We start from the raw sequence: 19,063 nt of genomic DNA, 5'->3' as shown, positions 1-19,063 counted from the left end.
GGGAGTGGCGACCACTCAGCTCCAATCACTCCATAGGCAGCTCTACAGAAAGGGGTCCAGTGTAGCCAGATGTTCTGAGCCATAAATCTGGATTCTTCCATGAGAACTTCTATAATTAAATGCTAGCAACCAATTACAAGAAGATTCTTATATGTCAGACAGGTAGGATCCTCAGATGGCAGCTTGTAACCTTCAGGATCCATCTTCAGGTGATCTCCTTTCTGTGACTATATACCTATCCCTCTTCATCAGTCCTTGTTAGCTGAAGAAAAGTCAGTTTTGTTAGTGATGTAGTTTTTCCAACTTCTTGGGTTACATATAACAAGAAATAAACCTATAATATGATTTCAGCTTTTTGGGCTACATATAATAAGCAATAAACTTATGATTTCAACTTTTTGGGCTACATATAATAAGCAATAAACTCATAATATGATCTGGAACATACAGGTACATAACTGAAGCAACATGTAAGCCCGACTGTCCAAAACAGAGCCTAATATTATCCAACCACCCCGCTTCATTTTTGAAAAATGCTGACATGATCTACTGACTTGATTGTCATCCCACTAATGGGTCATTTTCTACAGTTTGAAAACTTCGGATGTACTGGACTTAGAATTTCAGATTTTTAGCCTCTCGGTTCCTAGGTTTAGATCCCTGCTAGCAAATCACTTTTGCTTATCTGTTCACTTGGGGTCAGAAAGATCTCTTCAAAGACCTAAGCTTAGTCTGCGTTATATGAATCTTCAACATACCTAATGGAATGAATAACTTCTGAGTTCTAATTTTAAAATTATTTATTTCCAAGATAAAAAAGAAAAAATCATTAGAAAATACTTGTCTTGGGCCTTCCCTGGTGGCGCAGCGGGTTAAAGCACAGCACTGAGAAGCTAAAGTCACTTCCGCATGAGTTCGATTCCCGCCTGCCCCGGAGGTGACGTGGCGCCGCAGACCTCTCCTGACTAGCCCGCTGCTCCCCTCAGCAGTGTACTTTGTCAATCTGCCTGTTCTGCTCTCCACTCTGTCTCTGGTGAAGCCCCTGAGCCTCTGGCCTGTACCCCAGTTCTGTATATACAAATAAATCTTTAAAAAAAAAGAAAATACTTGTCTAAGGCCTACCAAGTAATGCTTTTTTGAAAACTATAATATGTAAGGTTTCTTTATAAACAACGAGAAAAACATACAAATGTATTTCTGTTAGATTTTCCCATAATATGAGCTAATCTGAGTCAATGTTACAATCGCATAGGGTTAGAAACATTTACCTAGAAATAACTTTGGTGTGCAAATTCAAGAAACATGCCTGCCCAGGATTTTAAAGGGTGTTATGCAGCAGCCTTACGTTCAGCAGGAGGAAGGGTCCTGTCCGGCAGAAGCGTCCCCTGGGAGGCAGCCCTGAATAAACGCGCCCGGGCACTGCTTATTTTTCTAATCTTCACAGGGTCCACTGGGGGTTTAGGAAAAGAAGGACAGGGACCCTCCTCTGTGGTGGGAGATGCTGGAGCTTTCGGTTTCTGGAAAGAAATGTTTTAAATGATTGATATGAGTTTCTATGCCTCAAATAAGACTCAGCACCCTGCAGCTGGCCCTGACGCTTCCAGGGAGCACAGGTCTTTCTGCTTGGCTTCATGCCACAACCCCACATCTCAATGGCCCATCATGCTTAATGTGTTGTAAATATAATACAATACTGGTTTTTTGGTCATTTAGAGTTTATTAAAGACTCTGATATCCTGCTAGTGTACCTGAAAAAGAAAAAAACAGTTTAACCCATACTTGCTGACAGATGTCTATATGCAGGACTGTAAGATCAGATGCAGATTAAACATACTTTGTAAATTTCTGTGTTCAATTCAGCTCAGGAAATGTTTACTGGGAACCCATATGGATCAAAAGCTATGTGGAACATATACTACCTTTACGTGTTGGGTTCCACAAAAGTACTTTTTAATGATAGAGAAAATTAACAATTAAGATTATAAAGTCACAAAACATAAGAGCGAATAGTTGTCCTGGATATATTATATAAAAATGTTTCACTTTATATATCTCAAGAATTCTATGCTGGTAACTTTTAGAAAAGGAATATTGCTGGCCAAATTTCAATTCTCCAAAGAGAGTTTTAAAAATAACGCACCTGGGCCAGATGGGCTTAATAGATATATACAGCACATTCCACTCAAAAGCAGAAGAATACATATTCTTCTCAAGTACATATGGAACATACTCCCAGATAGGTCATATCTCAGGCTACAAGACAAGTCTCAATAAATTTAATAAAAGTGAAATCATATCATGCATTTTTTTTTGACACTAGAAATTAATTACAAGAAGAAAACTGAAATATAAATATGCAAAGATTAAATAGCCCACTACTTAGAAACCCGTGGGTCAACAAAAGATAAATAAAAAAAAATGCTTTGAGACAAAAGAAAATTTAACAAATCCAAATCAATGTAGACAGCAAGAGCAGTTCTAACAGTGAAGTTTATAACAACATGGATCTACCTCAAGGAACAAGAAAATTTCAAATAAACAACTTAACATTATGCCTAAAGAACTAGGGGGGAGGGAGGGAAAGCCCAAAACTAGCAGAAGGAAGGCAATAACAAATAGAAAATACAAAAAAAAAAAAAAAGCAGCAAAGACAAGCTAAATTGTCAGAACTTCAGCTAGAATCACCAAGAACAAAGAGAGGGCTCCAAAAACATCAGAAATGAAAGGGAAAGATGTTACAACTGATGCCAAGGAAATACAAAAGATAAGAAAAGACTATCATGGGCAATTAAATGCCTGCAAATTGGAAAAATAGGGAAAAATGGATAAACTCTTTGAAACATACAATTTTCCAAGACTGAATCCTGAAAAAATAGAAAATTTGAACAAACCAATTATTAGTAAGGAGACTGAAGAATTAATCAGACTTCTCAATATACAAAAGTCTAGGACTAAACAGATCCACAGGTATATTCTACCAAAAATTAAAAGAAAACTTAATACCTATTCTCAAAATATTCCAAAAATTGAGAAGAGAATGTTTTCAAACTCATTTTATATGATCAGCATTACTGTGACACCAAAACCAGAGACTGCATAGTATCACATAAAATGTGGGAGACATGCAAAAACCGGCAACAAAGTGTTAGCAATAATATTTTAAATTAAAAATGTATTAAAAAGAACCATATGTATTGAAATTTATTTCAGGGATGCAAGGATGGTTCAACATCTGCAAAGCAATGTAACATGTCACATCAGAAATGAAGGATAAAAACCACATGGTGATCTCAGTAGATGTAAAACAAGCAGTTGACAAAATTCAACACCCATATATATTTTAAAACTCACTCAATAAAGTAAGTAGAGAGGGTGCAAACATCAACATAATAAAGGCCATATGTGACAAATCCACAGCTAATATCAAATACAACAACAATGCATGGCTTAAAGTTTTTCCAAGACAAGGAAGCAAACTCTCACAGCTTTCATTCAACATAGTATTGGAAGTCCTAGCCAGACAAAAAAAAAAAAAAAAAAAAAAGAAAGAAAGGGACATATGCAGAGGAAGGAAAGAAGAGAAATACCTTCAGACCCAGCAGAAATCAAAAGAAACTACAGACAGTTCCATTTTACTGCTCTGACTATCTAATAATTACAAACAAACCAATAAAAGTCAGAAAGAAAGAAAGGAGGGAGGGAGGGAGGGGAGGAGAGAGGGAGGCAGGCAGGCAGGCAGGCAGGCAGGAAGGAAGGAAGGAAAGAAGGAAGGCATCTAAATTGGAATGTAACTGTCATTATTTGCAGACAACTAGAAAACTCTAAAGATATCACAAAAAGAAAACTATCAGAATTAATGAATTCAGGAAAATTGTGAGTCACAAAATCAACCACATCAAAACCTGTTGCATTTTTAAACACTCATTATGAATTGCCAGAAAGAAAAACAAGGAAGCAATTCCATTTACAGTTTTATAAATGATAAATGCCTAGAAATAGACTTAACTAAGGATGTGAAAGATCTGTATACTGCAAACTCTAAGACACTGAAGAAAGAAATTAAACACACATAAAAGTAAAGATATTCCATGCTGATGATTGAAAGAATTACTATGCTACAATATCTACAGTATTCAAAGCAATTTACAGATTCAATGCAATTCTGAGAAAATTCCAATGACATTTTTCAAAGAAATAAAACCATCTTAATATATGTCTGGGACCACCAAAGACCATGAGTAAGCAAAGAAATCTTAAAACAGAAGAACAAAATGGAGGCATCGCATCCCTTGATTTCAAACTATAATATAAAGCTACAGTAATCAAAACAAAATGGTACTGGCATAAAAACAAACACATATATTAATGGAACAAAGAACAAAACCCAGAAATAAATACACACATATACAGTCAATTAATTTATCATAAATGGAGGCAAGAATATATAATGGGTAAGGGATAATTCGAGAAATTGTTTTGGAAAAACTAGACTATCCACATGTAAAAGAATGAAACATTATCTTACACCATAAGCAAAAATTAACTCATAATCAATTAGGGACTTAAAGCCATAAATCTAGAAAACATAGGTTTGACATCAGACTTGGTTATGATATTTTGAACCCAACTTCAAAAATAAAAGCAATACAAGCAAAAATAAGCAAGCAGCACTGCACCAAGCTATAGTTTCTGTACAGCATAGGAAACTATCAGTTGAATGAATGAAAATGCAGCTTACAGAATAGAAGAAAATATTTGCAAGTCATACATCCCTATGTTTAAAGAATTCATACAACCACTAGTGAAAAAACAATCCAATTTAATGTAAAAAAGTAAAGAATGTGAAGAGCATTTTCCCCTCAGAAGATGATGATCAACAGGCACATGAGAAGCTGTATCAACATCAGTAATCACCAGGAATACACAAATCAAAACCACTGGCAGGTATCATATCACTGCTAGACAAAAAGTATTGTCAAAAAGACAGTAAGTATCGGCCCTCCCTGGTGGCGCAGCGGGTTAAAGCACTGCACTGAGAAGCTGGGGCCGCTTCCGCATGAGTTCGATCCCCGCCTGCCCCCAGAGGAAACCACATGGCGTGGCAGACCTCTCCTGGCCCGCCCGCTGCTCCCCTCAGCAGTGTACTTTGTTGATCTGCCTGTTCTGCTCCCCGCTCTGTCTCTGGTGAAGTCTCTCACTGCCCCTGAGTCTCTGGCCTGTACCCCAGTTCTGTATGTACAAATAAATAAATCTTTAAAAAAAAAACTATCTTAAAAAAAAAAAAAAAGACAGTAAGTATCAAATGTTGGCAAGGATGTGGCGAAGAGGGAACCCCCCCCTGCACTGCTGGTGGGATGCAGACTGGCACAGTCTCTGAGAAAAACTACATGGAGGGTCCTCAAAAGTTAAACAAGGAATTACTATAAGAATTCACTTACTAGCAAAGAAACTACCATTCCTTTTCTGGACATTTATTCAAAGAAAACAGAAATGCTAATTCAAAAAGATACATGCCCCCCTGTGTTCATTATAGCCTTATTTGTAACAGTGAAGATATGGAAACAACCCAAGTGAACACTGGTGAATAAGTAAAGATATCGTGTGTGTGTGTGTTTGTGCATATGTGTGTACAAAATGGAATACTACCCAGTCAAAAAAAAAAAAAAAAACAGAATGAAATCTTGCCACTTACAACAACATGGATGGACCCTGAGGGTATTCTGGTAAGTGGAATAAGTAGCTAGAGAAAGACAGAGACCATAAAATATCAGCTATATGTGGAATCTGAAAACCAAAACTCATACAGAGAACAGGTTAGTGTTTGCCAGAGGAGGACATGAGTGGAGGGGTCAAGAGGTATAAACCTGCAGTTATAAAATTAGTAAGTAAAAAATAAATTAAATAAATAAGTCGTGGGATATGTAATATACAGCATGGAGATTATAGGTAATAATACTGTATTGCATATTTGAAAGCTGCTGAGAATATATCTTCCAAAGTTCTCATTACAAGAAAAAATATCTTGTGACTTTGTGCAATCATTTTACACTATATACATATATATAAAATCATTGTGTTGTACATCTGAAATGAACACAATGTTAACTGTCAATTACATTTCACTTAAAAAACAACATTCCTGCAGCAAGCAATATGCAACCAGAGCCGCACCGTACAGGTCTGCACTGCAGAGGGCAGTGGCTTCTGACCCACCGCCAGGGCCAGAATCTCAGCTGGAACGAAGCGCCCACTTTGGCTTTTGGGGGGCCAGTGGTCCATTTTTCTTCCTTCCCACTCTAGCAGCCTTATCTGTCTATGACAGAACAATCTAATTGCAGCAAGTGTGTACAGCCATCTAGTCAAAAGTAATCAAGCTGAAGTCTAAAGTCATTTTCTAAACATGTTAAGTGAGTGACTATCCAATAGGTTAACCAACAAAATCTTTTAAAACCCAGAGAGAAACTCAAACACATTTTCTCTATACAGCAATATAACACAAACATCTATATTAGAGTTCTCCTTCCAAGAAGCTGTTTACTTAAATAATGACATTTTTCAGAATATTTTTGTATTCTTTTGTTTTTTTTTAAATTATTTTAGTATACCTTTTTGTTCATTTGCATCTAGAATCAATTCATAAACCCAAAAAAGTTTCATGATTTTAGAGATACTTTTTCCCCTAAACACAGAAAAAGAATAAAGAAAATAATAGCACAATATGGAAAAGCAGTGAACAACTTCCCCTTTTACTACTGAACAGATCTGGAGTGAAATCCACTTTATAGTTCTGTGAACTTGGGTGGGCCATTTCTCCAAACTTGCCCAGCTATCAAATAGAGGCTAGCAGTTCCGTTCTTGGTAGGAACACAGAAATACGTACAGATACTAGGAAGCTCAAGAAATGCCTGAAAATTTTCTTTCCTAAGTTAGTGGCTCACTATTTACCAGATTTGGCTCAAAGTTATTCTTAAGTCTCAAAAGCGTAGACTCTAGCTTCGGACACAAATTTGCTCAATTCAGAGGGATCTATTCTAAAGAAGACAATATTCATTTATCTATAAAATATTCATGTATCTGTTTAATAGTCACTTTGGTTTTTAGTTTCCTGAATTTCTTGTGTAATATCCATAAGATTGTGATTAGGCCATGAAACTAATAGTAGCCAAAAAAAAACTAAGAATTTTAAAATGCAGGAAATAAATGTTTTAGTGGGAACACATAAGGATAGTCTCCAAGTTGAATGCAGATATGGGATTTCCTTATCTCAAAATGTTTGTATTCTGCCAGTACCTTGAATCTGGAACAAAGCAAAAGAGGTTTGCCAAATAATAATAAGAATACAGATAAGGCAAATGGCTTCTTTTACAGATGCCTTAACTATTACAAATGTTTCAGATACCAAATAAAATATCTTATAAAAAGAGAATACATGCTTTGCTAAAACTAATTTCTATTTAGAAGAGAATAACCAAATTATCTCTGGATAGCAAGATAAGGTCCCTTCACTGTACCTTGGTAAAATGCATTTTCCTCCAAATACTAAATTAGTCATTGTTTGCATAATGAAAAATTAGTTCCCTTTTACTACTGACCTTTCCTACATGATTTCCCCCACTTAAAGACACATCTCGCTGGGCTATTTAAAACATAAAGTGGTACAAGGGAAGGATTTTTCATTCTTCCCTTGAAAATCACTAAACAAGCCATTCCTTTCTATCTTGCCAGGTACTACAAATGTTACTCCACTTTGTGGAACAAAATGGTTTTTATGAAGCAAAACAATAACATTTGCTTCATTTTAGAATTCAAAGAATGCTGCAAGCAGGTTCAAGTCTTCACTTGAGAACTCTACCTCTCTCACGCTTTGTGTCATGGGCATTAGGCAACCTCAAGTGCAATCCAGGACACGGGGAAGTCAGGTTTCAATTTTTTTTCTGGTTGATAAAACTGGGAAAGTCAGTTAGAGACAGACAATTTTCATAGAACAACTCAATCAAGGAAGCCAAAATTCATAGAACATTTAAAGGATCTGATTGTTCTAGACGCTCATCCCAACATAGCTGCTTTTGACCAGCTTCTGACAACCTCCTGCGGTTGCCAGATGGGAAGGCCAGGATCTACATGGAGGCCAGAAGGGGGAGTCCATGACACTCCACCTCAGAAAGACGCCTGTTGTCTCTGTTTAACTGATAAAGCAACGTGAGAACACACTGTGCACACACACATACCGAAGACCTCTCAGAAGTTAGAAAGCAAATATTAAAAATTCTCTCAAACCCATACCCTTGGATGTGACGACTGTATGTGCGTCTATTGCTCTGATTTTCTCCACAGGTACCCTGGGCGCCCTGTCATTCTCAGCAGGTGACTCTCGGCTTAATGTCACCATTCCTTTAGGAAATAATGAAAGAAAAAACACTGCTTTGACATTCTTATTCTGCTTGCTCACACTGTACCTCTTCTATCCCAACGGTCTTTGTCAGGACTAATTCCCCTTCTTTTTAAAAATGTGTGAAATTTTGTTTTAATTGTCACTTGTAGCGTGGTTCCTAGAAAAGCTAAAAAAAAATAGCTCCCTGGTCTCTAAAACCAGGAGTCAGAACAGCACTTCCCAGGGGGGTGATAAAGGCCCGTTTTGTTTTGGTTTTGTTTTTTTTTTCTTTGTGAATGCTGCTTAGTAAATGTGTTGCACAGTGTCAACCTTAAGTTGTGCTTTTATGATCTGTGACTGTTCCACTTGTCAATAAGATGTTTAATAAAAATGCTTGGAGCTTAAATGAAGAGGTTTTGAAAGTTTAGGAAACAAGGGAAGAACTCTGTTTTGATAATGATAATGATGGGAGGTAATTAGAACCTAGTGAGCCTGTCAGGCCCACCACCACTGCCCATCATCCTGGAAAGCCCAGGGCATTCTTGAGTGTGGGCAGCTAGGGGGAAGGAAACAGGCCTGATGGGGAAGGGAGCCACAGCGAAGGGCCAGCCCATAGGCATAAGAATGGGACTGATTTATCAAATGTGGGAGCTGGACTGGGCAGCTTTCTGGGACCCTCTTCCCTGATGGATGGCTACCTGAGGAATTATTTAAAGGCAAACTTATCTGAGAAAATGTCTTAAACCCAAAAACTGCTGAAATCCAATTAGTTAGGTCAATACAGAGTCTTTAGGCAAGAACGCCCCTCAGCTGTGAGATATCTGCGTTCCTTTATCTTCTTGTCCCACCACTCCTATTTCCTCTGATCTCATCCTTGTGGGAACTGAACTATGACCAGAGGTAAAGGGCTCTTTAGAGGTGAAGTGAAAGGAAGGAAAGGAGGGGACATGCGATAGTACGAGGCCACTTGCAGAACTTCATGAGTGGGGGTCCCCAACTTAACTCTTGTATAAAACTGAAATATACTTATGACCTTTACACAATCCACTATAACAAAAAAAAAAAAAAAAAAGTCAAACCAAAAATGGTATTTTACTTAATAGGAGGAGTTCACTTCCTATTCTTACCGGGAACATAGCAACCAACCATTCTTCAGGAAAGAAATTTCATTTCAGTGATCCTAAACAGAGGTGAAAGTCAACATTATCTGCACCTAACACTTAACCCTGCAGCCCAAGAATAGTACCAATTTGCCAAAGACTGGGTTACACTAGGAAGAGATTTTTAGGACAGAGTTTGCCTGAATTGAGCACTCAAGTTCTCCCCGAGCAATACTAGAAACCATGGACAGGAGTCCCTCAACAGCATTGTGAAGAGCCACCCTGCAACCAGGTAGGCCCAGGCCCCTCTTGCTGTGGCTGGTTCAAATTACAGTGGCTTCCACTGTGTAACTGCAACAGCCACCTGTCAACAATGGTTGGCAATGTATTTTTTTTCATCTTGATTCATGCTTACTATTCATTTTTTGTGATCTGCAATATCAGGACAAATATAATCTTCCTCACAGAGGCATTCTGATAAGCACTTTAAGAATAAAAGGTACATTTTTGTTTAAAATGAAACATACCTAGGACCTTGTCCATTTGCACAAGGACTATACATGCTATACTGACTTGTGATGATAGTGTTATGGTTTTATGGATGGCTATCTTTGTTCATGTGAGATGCACCGTTAATTTTTTATGATAAAGTTTTCTATTTGTAGCTACTTTCAAATAGTTCACCAAAATCAAACTTCTAAGAGCATGCACACCATCTAAACATTAACAAAAAGTGAGGAGCAGCTTGATTGACACTTCAATTCCATAAAATCACCTGTGATTGATACCAAGGGATCTGAAATTACCAGATACCTGAGGATATAAGGACATAAGAAAAGATTCTTAAAATAAAGAGGATTGGCCCTCCCTGGTGGCACAGCAGGTTAAAGCACAGCACTGAGAAGCTTACGCCACTTCCGCATGAGTTCGATCCCCACCTGCTCCGAAGGTGACCACATGGTGTGGCAGACCTCTCCTGACCCGCCCACTGCTCTCCTCAGCAGTGTACTTCGTGGATCTACCTGTTCTGCTCCCTACTCTGTCTCTGGTGAATCCTCTCACCCTCCGCATCTCTGGCCTGTGCCCCAGTTCTGTATGAATAAATAAATAAATCTTTAAAAAAAAAATAAATAAAGAGGATTAACTGAAAGTCTGTAACTCCCTTTTTCCCCACTCCATCTATTCAGGCTACCGAACCCAGGAGTAGATGGGAGGTTTGTGATCTAGAAAGAGGGTTTCTGGGGCCCTCCCTGTGGCACACTGGGTTAAAGCACAGCACTGAGAAGCTAAAACTACTTCAGCATGAATTTGGTCCCCGCTCTAGAGGTGACCCACATGGCACGGCAGACCTCCCCTGGCCTGTCCTCTGCTCCCCTCAGAAGTGTACTTCGTCAGTCGGCCTGTTCTGCTCCCACTCTGTGTCTGGTGAATCCTCTCACTGTCCCTGCACCTCTAGCCTGTACCCCAGTTCTGTATGCATAAATAGATAAATCTTAAAAAACAAACAAACAAACAAAACAGAGGGTCTCTGAATGAGTAAGCAGGCACAGTTGAGGGTCAGGGACTATAAACACAGATGCAAGATGAATAATTTATATACTGAATGCTAACACACCTACCTCCTTCCACCACCTGGCTCCAGAAAGTTAGCAATCAGCCTTTATCCTTTAGAAAAGAACTCAGGAGATACTTCTATAGAGAATCAACTAGCACACAAGAAAATCCATAAAGAGTGCCAATGGGTAGGACAAGTAGGAATAGGCAAGGATAGGCATCACCAAAGGGTTGACCAACTCCATCCACAGCACTCACTCTTAAATAAGAGCAGCAGAACAAATGGCTAAGGTGGGAGGCCACAGAAGAAATCAACCCTGCCTTGATCTCAGATCTCTAATCTCCAGAAGTATGAGAGAGAGAAAAAAATCCCATTGTTTTATTTCCCCCCATACACAGAGCAACAGTGATTTTAAAGGGAAAAGAAAACTTTAAAAATCAAAGCTATTATTAGTAAACTGAAACACTGCAAACATAGCAAAAACACAATGCCATATATTAAGAAACGATAATTTGGAGGGGGGAAAACAGATTCTTGGAAATTATATATAGCAGACATAAAGAGACTCAATAAAGAGATTGGAAGATAAAGTTTCTTCCAAAAAGGTAGGAATAGGAGAAAATAAGAAAAACTGAATAAGAAAGGGATCCTCCATCTGACTAGAAATATCAGAAAGAACAAGCAGACTCATCAAGATAATTCAAGGACACTCCTAAGGGCTAAAAGGCAAGAAATCCTACATAGAAAGTGCTTGGCATGATGGAAAAAAAAGGCATGAACACAAAGGCCTGTTGTGAAATTTCAAAACACTGGGAACAAAGAGAAAAAAAATCTACAAACATCCAGAAAGCAAAAACAGGAGTCAAGTTCTCAAATAATTTACTTCCTATACACCCTTTCTTGAGAAGCGCTTCACAGAAGCAAGAGTCACTCAAGACAGAGAAGGACCTGAGATACAGGAGAGGAAAGGTAGCAGAAGAGGGAGGAGCAAGCTGTGCACCCCAGCAAGGATGAAGGCAGAGGAGTGGGTTCTCCAAGGTGAAGAATGGAGAGAACACAAGATTGGAACAGTAATAATAAAAACACTTTCAAGATAAGGCAACTGCTAATACCCAGCAAAATAAAACGTGGTGCAGAGAAGAAATAATCAGCATTATTCATCAGTTAAGTTTCAGCTGGATTTATATAGTCAATATATATAATCAGAGAAAAGGGATCTAACTAAAATTATGATATACCTACACTGGGAGTGCCAAGGAGGACAGAGAAGATGACAGGAAGATGAGGGGGCCTGGGAGGACAGGAAAGAGTTAAATCCTCCTTTTCCTTAGTCATTAGATAATTCATCATGCTCATTAATCAGAGACCAGCAAGACAATGTGTTATTTAGGAATTTGGATTTAAATACCAAAATATTGTGCCAAAAACATTTAAAGTGAAACCACTAGGGAGGGAAGAGTAATGAGCAAGGAGACAGGAGACTGCTGGCATTTTCTTTCTTTGGTAATGAGTCTTGGACTCTTTATGTACATGAATATATCATTTACATACATAGCTGCTAAAAATAAAGTAATGTATATGTATAACTATTTAAAAAACCAGCAAAATGTGTGAAACAGAATATTATTAGGTTACTACACATTTCTAAAATGCGTCTTTATTATCAAGCTATCTGTAAATAATACAAGTGTTTCATGAAATAATTAAAGAAGTACAAAAGAGCTTTCTTTCAATTATTAGTACATTTAGGTCTATGTGACCACTTCCTTGTCATACTGAGTGCTGATTCCACATATTTGGAATCCACCTTAAAGGCTCTGGAGGAAATATCAAGTACTCACAAGTTCTAGTGGACTGAGACGTGTGCCAGCGATGGGCTTGGAATCAGATAACTCAAAGCTGGATGCATGGAGGCTAGAACAGGAGAGGGAGTCAGGTTATTAATTTGCGAATAATTCCCTCTAGCCCCCCAAACAAGCAAGAGTGTCCAGTACATAAGCAATTTTAAGAATATAGTGCTTAACATATGAAGCGATCCTTTTATTTCTTTCTAGGAGGATTCAATAGTAATGATTAATGATTTTTTAAAAAGCTTTGTTAATATCACTTTATAAGGTTGGTATGACAACCACTATTAATCATTTCATACCAAAGCACCTTATTGGACTCCAGGTCTGGCATCATCTTTAGGACTCTTGAACAGACACAAGTGATATAATTAGCAGAAGTGAAACTTAAAATGTAACTATTCATAATCAGAATTAAGGAAAAAATGTCACTTTAGTAGCTTAACTATCTTAAGGTTCAGGGAAGAGCAATGTCAGTTACCTGAAGGAAGAAGGAGGTCTATTTTCTGGTGTTCTTGAAGATGACGGTCCAAATAGCTTTCTCTGTTCTTCTTGTGGGGTAAATGGTCTTTGGGTCCTAACTGCTCTTAAAGAATTTCGTGCTTCACTTATTATTTCTGCACTGGTCTTCTGTTTGGACACTGAAGGTCGATAAAATGGATCCAGCTTTTCTAACTTTTTATCAGTTGGAGACAGCATCTTTCCTTTTAAATGTTCTTTAGGTGGATACCACACCCTGCAAATATATGGTATAAAATAAAAACAGATTTTTATCCAATTGTTTACAAAGGAGTGCTTAAACCCCTCCATATGTACTTAAAACATTCTTCTAATATTAAACTTTGGGGAAAACAAAACAAATCTTCATTGTAAAAAAAAATCTACCAGTCAGATACAGAAGGGAGAACAGCTCTCAAAAACACCCGTGCCAATGAGAGTGCACGTAATGGAGGGAAGGACAGATACGAGGGAGGAGAGCCAGAATAAAAGCTAACCCTGGAGAGAAAGAGGTTATCTCATGAAAGATGACAGGCTAGGAAAATCATCTCATATTCTCTAATCTATTAAAAAAAAAAAAAAAAAAAAACTGGGTGGGGAGTTCCTCTTGAAATGTTTAACCAAAATTTCCTTTCCCACTGCTCTCCATACGCTATGCTAGTATAATACTACACTTAAGAGATATGGAATCTATTTCCAAGTTATATTGGCTTTCATAAATGTAGTTTGTAAAAATCATAGGAAGGTTCAACCACACATTTGCCCATGATACAATGGAATGCATCAAGCCAAGTCACCTATAGTTTTGAGAGAGTGTCCTAGAGGAATGAATAGTAAGTATTCACATTAACCTGTCCTTTCCCAAAGTGCCTCCCTCCATTGATAAGTTAGAGTCATGCACTGGCCGTAAGATCACAGCTTCTTCTTAAATGCTCGTGTGCCCCATGGAGATCTGACTAACTTGAAAAGACACCTCTGAAGCTCTCAACTTCAAAAAAGTCAATATTTAGGGCCCTTACCTGGTGACACAGCGGGTTAAAGCGCAGCACTAAGAAGCTAAAGCCACTTCATCATGCTTTCGATCCCCTGCCCCAGAGGTGACCCACATGGCATGGCAGACCTCTCCTGACCCGCCCGCTGCTCCCCTCAGCAGTGTACTTCGTCATTTGGCCTGTTCTGCTCCCCACTCTGTCTCTGATGAATCCTCTCACTGCCCCTGCACCTCTAGCCTGTACCCCAGTTCTGTATGCATAAGTAAATAAATCTTTAAAAAAAAAAGTCAAGATTTAAAAAACCTAATTCTAATTAGTATATGGTATTAGGTAGTCACTTAAAAACAAAACTCTAATCACTTGAAAATGTTACATCTGTAAGGAGACAGATGTCTGAAAAGTAGTCATGCATCTCATCTACCCAACTTCTGAATAACTTCTACAAGAAATTTTTTTTGTTGACATAAGCCCAAGGAGTGAAAAAAGACTTCATTTCCACAAGTAGAATCAACAGATGATTGCTTAGATAAATAAAGAAGATTTACTATGTTATGATTCTACACATTAAGTTGTTACATAACAACAGACAACAAGAACATTTGTTTCCTTTTACCCAGGCCCCACCCCAAGAATTTTTGAGGAAAAAGAGTATGTATGATTGAAAACTGCAAACAATATGTCATTTCCTTTCATAGGGAACAACCAGGTGTTGAGACATAACAGTAAGAATATTACTAGATAAGCAACACTGTTCTAGGAATTTTTGATAAAATATTTTAAATTTAAGCAAGGTTTCAGAATTATGAACTAACTTAATCCAGCTAACAAAAATTGGCAGACAATACACTTTACTTCTAATGCTTCTGATATAGCTGATTACTTAAAAAGACATTAAAAGCAAACTATCGAAAATATAGATTAAATATTATATATATGTACATACTGGTTTAGGATTCATTATAATATAAATTTAGTCCAATAACATCTAACTTAAGTGGTCATGCCAATTATACTTTTTTTTTAATTGTCCATTGCAGGAAGAAATTACACCACTTAGGGAACAGAAGTTTCTATAAAAAGAGCTGGCTTCTTCCTGAGACCAAATCAGGTTTGTGACTTCTTTGGCCTCATGTGACACTAATAAGTCTAGCAAAGTCCGAAGGTGATCTGGCAAACCTAATAAAGATGAGAGACAGTGCTCTGGGCAAGTAATAATACACTATCATTCCTGACTAAGATTTTCCCAGACTGTATTTTAGTTTGCACTGAAAATCATATTCTTTCATAGAATAACAAAGCAGGAATATTTATTCAGGGCAAATGCTAAAATGTTGTAAATTATTTGGTTAAATACTTGTGGAACAATGCAGATGGGCTTCAAAATCTGCCTATAAAAATTTTAACACAAACTCAGCTTTCCCCTTTCTTTCCCATATATCCATCTTACTGTAACAGTCACATTGTGAGAAACTATCTAAATAATGTGAGATCTGCACAATTAATCTGTTATTAATACTACTGCTAACTAAATCAAACATGAAAAGATTTGATAATTCAAATTTACTGAATTAGGACTGAGGTTTTCTTTATAGTTATTAAATTACAAATTCTTATTAGTGAGTTTGTGTTAAATAAACAGAGTTTGCCTGTTAAGTTATTTTATCTATCAGGGAAAGTATACCTGAATAATACAATAGTATAAAATAAATTTTCACTTTACAGAAATTCTCCTGACAACTGGATCAACTCCATTCACTAGTATTAACTGTTTCCTAAGTGCAAATCCTTTGCTTGCTATCTAGAAATGCAGATAAAAACAAACACTGTCTACTCTCAGGAGAGGATGACTGAGATTAGTCAAACATTTACTTGACTTCTGAAAACTGTAAACTAAGGACACTTGAGTACTCATCTAAATTAATCCCTACAGTGTTATGAGGTGGGTAGTCTCAAGCATTAGCAAAAATAGCTATGACATGTGTCCAGAGATGGTATTTTTTTTTTAGATTTATTTATTTATTCGTACAGAACTGGGGTACAGGCCAGAGATGCGGAGGGTGAGAGGATTCACCAGAGACAGAGCGGGGTACAGAACAGGCAGATTGACCAAGTACACTGCTGAGGGGAGCAGCAGGCGGGCCAGGAGAGGTCTGCCACGCCATGTGGATCTCCTCCAGGGCAAGCGGGGAGCGAACTCCTGCGGAAGTGGTTTAAGCTTCTTTGTGCTGTGCTTTAACCCGCTGCGCCACCAGGGAGGGCCCAGAGAGGGTATTTAAGATATTATTCACTCAATGAGTGATGGGAGGTAGAGCACCGAAAATGTCTTGGGGTACAGCCATTGACATCATCAATGTAGAGACATGTCAGTATTTCACAATTGGAACAGCCTTCTTAGCATGTGCTAGCTGAGCATCAGCCTCATTTGTAGCCAAATGAATTTAACACAAGATAGAAACTAATGAGAAAGACAGAACATGACTGAGAGAAACTGCCATGTGATTAAAAAGAAGGGATTTTGGACTGGGAGGTAGGAAGTAGACTTCCTGGAAGAGGTGGTACTTGAGTTGGACTCTAGGAAATGAGCTGAATTTGAGCACGTGGCAATGGCTGGCACTGGGATTGTAATGGAGAAGGATTTTCCAGCTACTTGAGTGAGTGAGCCAAGGCAAAGTATCAAAAACACAAGGTGGATACAAAGAATTCTGAAAATGAAAACAGGTGTTGTACCAAAAAGAGAATAAATAGCAGGTCAAGATAGTAAATAAAAGCTGATGAGCAACTGAAAGATTTTGAGGCCTGCTGTGACGTGGTAGGCACTAGCAGTCTGGGAAAGGAAAAGACTACAAGGGACAAAATCAGCAGCTAACTCTTAAAGGGCCTCGGGGAAACTTTCCTAGACATGCCTTTCCCTCTTCCTATCCCAGTTAGATGTTTCCTCCAGAAGCCACAAGGTTCCCAGCTAGTCTCGGTCATGACACTGTCCCACCAGGCCGCACCAGACCCAGGCCCGTTTCTTCATGTGAGGCATGACTCATGGTCAACACCTGCATAAGCACTGCGCTCCGGATGAAGTGAAGGCAGCGTGGTTTTAATAATGGAGACATCTGTCACAGTAGATTAGGTGAGTACATTGGATTTCACTTCAAATGGCAGCATTCCTTATCTAATCAGCCCCCTTTTCTTTCTTGCCCTTACTTTGAGCTGGCAGGCAGTAGTGTTGATAAATGTTGCAATCAGTGAATAAGACACTGGGAGTCTGGGATATAGCAGTGAAGGTAAACTGAAATAAGGGGACTCTGGGACGGGCTGTGGATGCTTGGTGGGTGTGGAGTGTAGCAACACCTGAAGGGGGAGACCCTATACTGTTAAGACATGAACAACTTTGTGTTATCTGTGTTACCTCAGATGATAGGTAGATAAAATAAAGGTCTTTGCAGCCCTAAATTAAAAAAAAAAAAGGAAAAAAGAAAGAAAGAACTAGAGGTAAAAAGAGAGATGAGAACAAGTGAAGAAAAGAACAAGAACAGAAGAGCCAAGGAGATATGGCATCTGAGGAGATAGAAAGGGTGAAACTGAAGAATTAAAGGGGGAAGGGACTTTTAAAGGAAAATAGGATATGTGGAGTTTGAAAGGGAAGAGTCTGTCTCATATCACTGTTCTGAGCTTATGATGTCCACAGACCTCTAGAGGATGAGCTGGGATTGCACTTACAAATGTTTATGCCTAACTATAAGGACCCGACCTCACTTTTGGTAACAGTCACCTGACTCAGAGCCTTCTTGCCAAAAGCTTCACTGCACTATCAGGATATTTCTACGCTCTTGCCCTGCAAATCAAACACTCAATCCCTCTACCATGATTTTGAATACTTTTGTGTAAACATCGAAAGAGGCGGGGTTTAATTGCTTTGATGCTGGAGCAGGAGTTCAAATATTCTGACAAGTCACAACTCTGTGATTTGGGCAAGGCTTCCAACACCTCTGAGCTTTAGTCTCCTCTAGGAAATGTGGATATTAATAACAGTGGCCTCATAGGATTGTCTTCATAACTAAATGACATGATTTATATAAAGTATGTTGTTAGCATGCTGCCTGGGCCTTAAGAAGTATTAACTATTGCTCTAGCTCTAACTGGTAAAAGCACACACCAAAAAGGTCACCGACGAATGAAAAAAACTGCATTAAAAAAAAAAAAAGAAATTGTGGGCCCTCCCTGGTGCGCAGTGGGTTAAAGAACAGCACTAAGAAGCTAAAGCCACTTCAGCATGAGTTCGATTCCCGCCTGCTTCGGAGGAGCTCCACGTGGCTAGGCAGACCTCTCCTGACCCCGCCAGCTGCTCCCCTCAGCAGTGTACTTCGTTGATCTGCCTGTTCTTGCTCCCCGCTCTGTCTCTGGTGAATCCTCTCACTGCCCCTGCACCTCTGGTCTGTATTCCAGTTCTGTGTGCATAAATAAATAAATCTTAAAAAAAAAATTGCAAGAAAAGGGGATGACATTTGTTCCATGTTTTTGTGCATTTTAAGTTAATGTTGAAATGGGAGGTTCCTTTATGAAGTCATTTTATTAAATTATTCCATTGAATATCAGTTACACCAAATCACCAAGTAATCCAAATTTATAGATTCACAAAATAGCCCAGAGTACTGTTTTTCTCCTAAATTGAAATAATTCTAAGTAGGCTGCAATGGAAGACCTGATGT

At 38.4% G+C, this 19,063-nt stretch overlaps 1 protein-coding gene across 1 annotated transcript in view; it reads right to left on the bottom strand.

The window, feature by feature from the left end:
- ARMC2 (armadillo repeat containing 2) overlaps positions 1-19,063 on the bottom strand; it is a 105,074-nt gene that overhangs the window by 85,286 nt on the left and 725 nt on the right. Inside the window, exons 2-4 of the mRNA XM_004673754.2 lie at positions 13,355-13,609; positions 12,868-12,940; positions 1,346-1,517 (exon numbers count right to left, since the gene is read on the bottom strand). Coding sequence (XP_004673811.1) covers positions 1,346-1,517; positions 12,868-12,940; positions 13,355-13,572 — 463 coding nt within the window. The 5' untranslated portion in view covers positions 13,573-13,609. The remainder of the gene's footprint in view (positions 1-1,345; positions 1,518-12,867; positions 12,941-13,354; positions 13,610-19,063) is intronic.

Source organism: Condylura cristata, unplaced genomic scaffold (genome assembly GCF_000260355.1).
Source record: "Condylura cristata isolate star-nosed mole 26May11 unplaced genomic scaffold, ConCri1.0 scaffold00001, whole genome shotgun sequence".
In the NCBI taxonomy this organism is placed as follows: Eukaryota; Metazoa; Chordata; class Mammalia; order Eulipotyphla; family Talpidae; genus Condylura; species Condylura cristata.
This window is presented reverse-complemented; position numbering and strand designations above follow the sequence as displayed.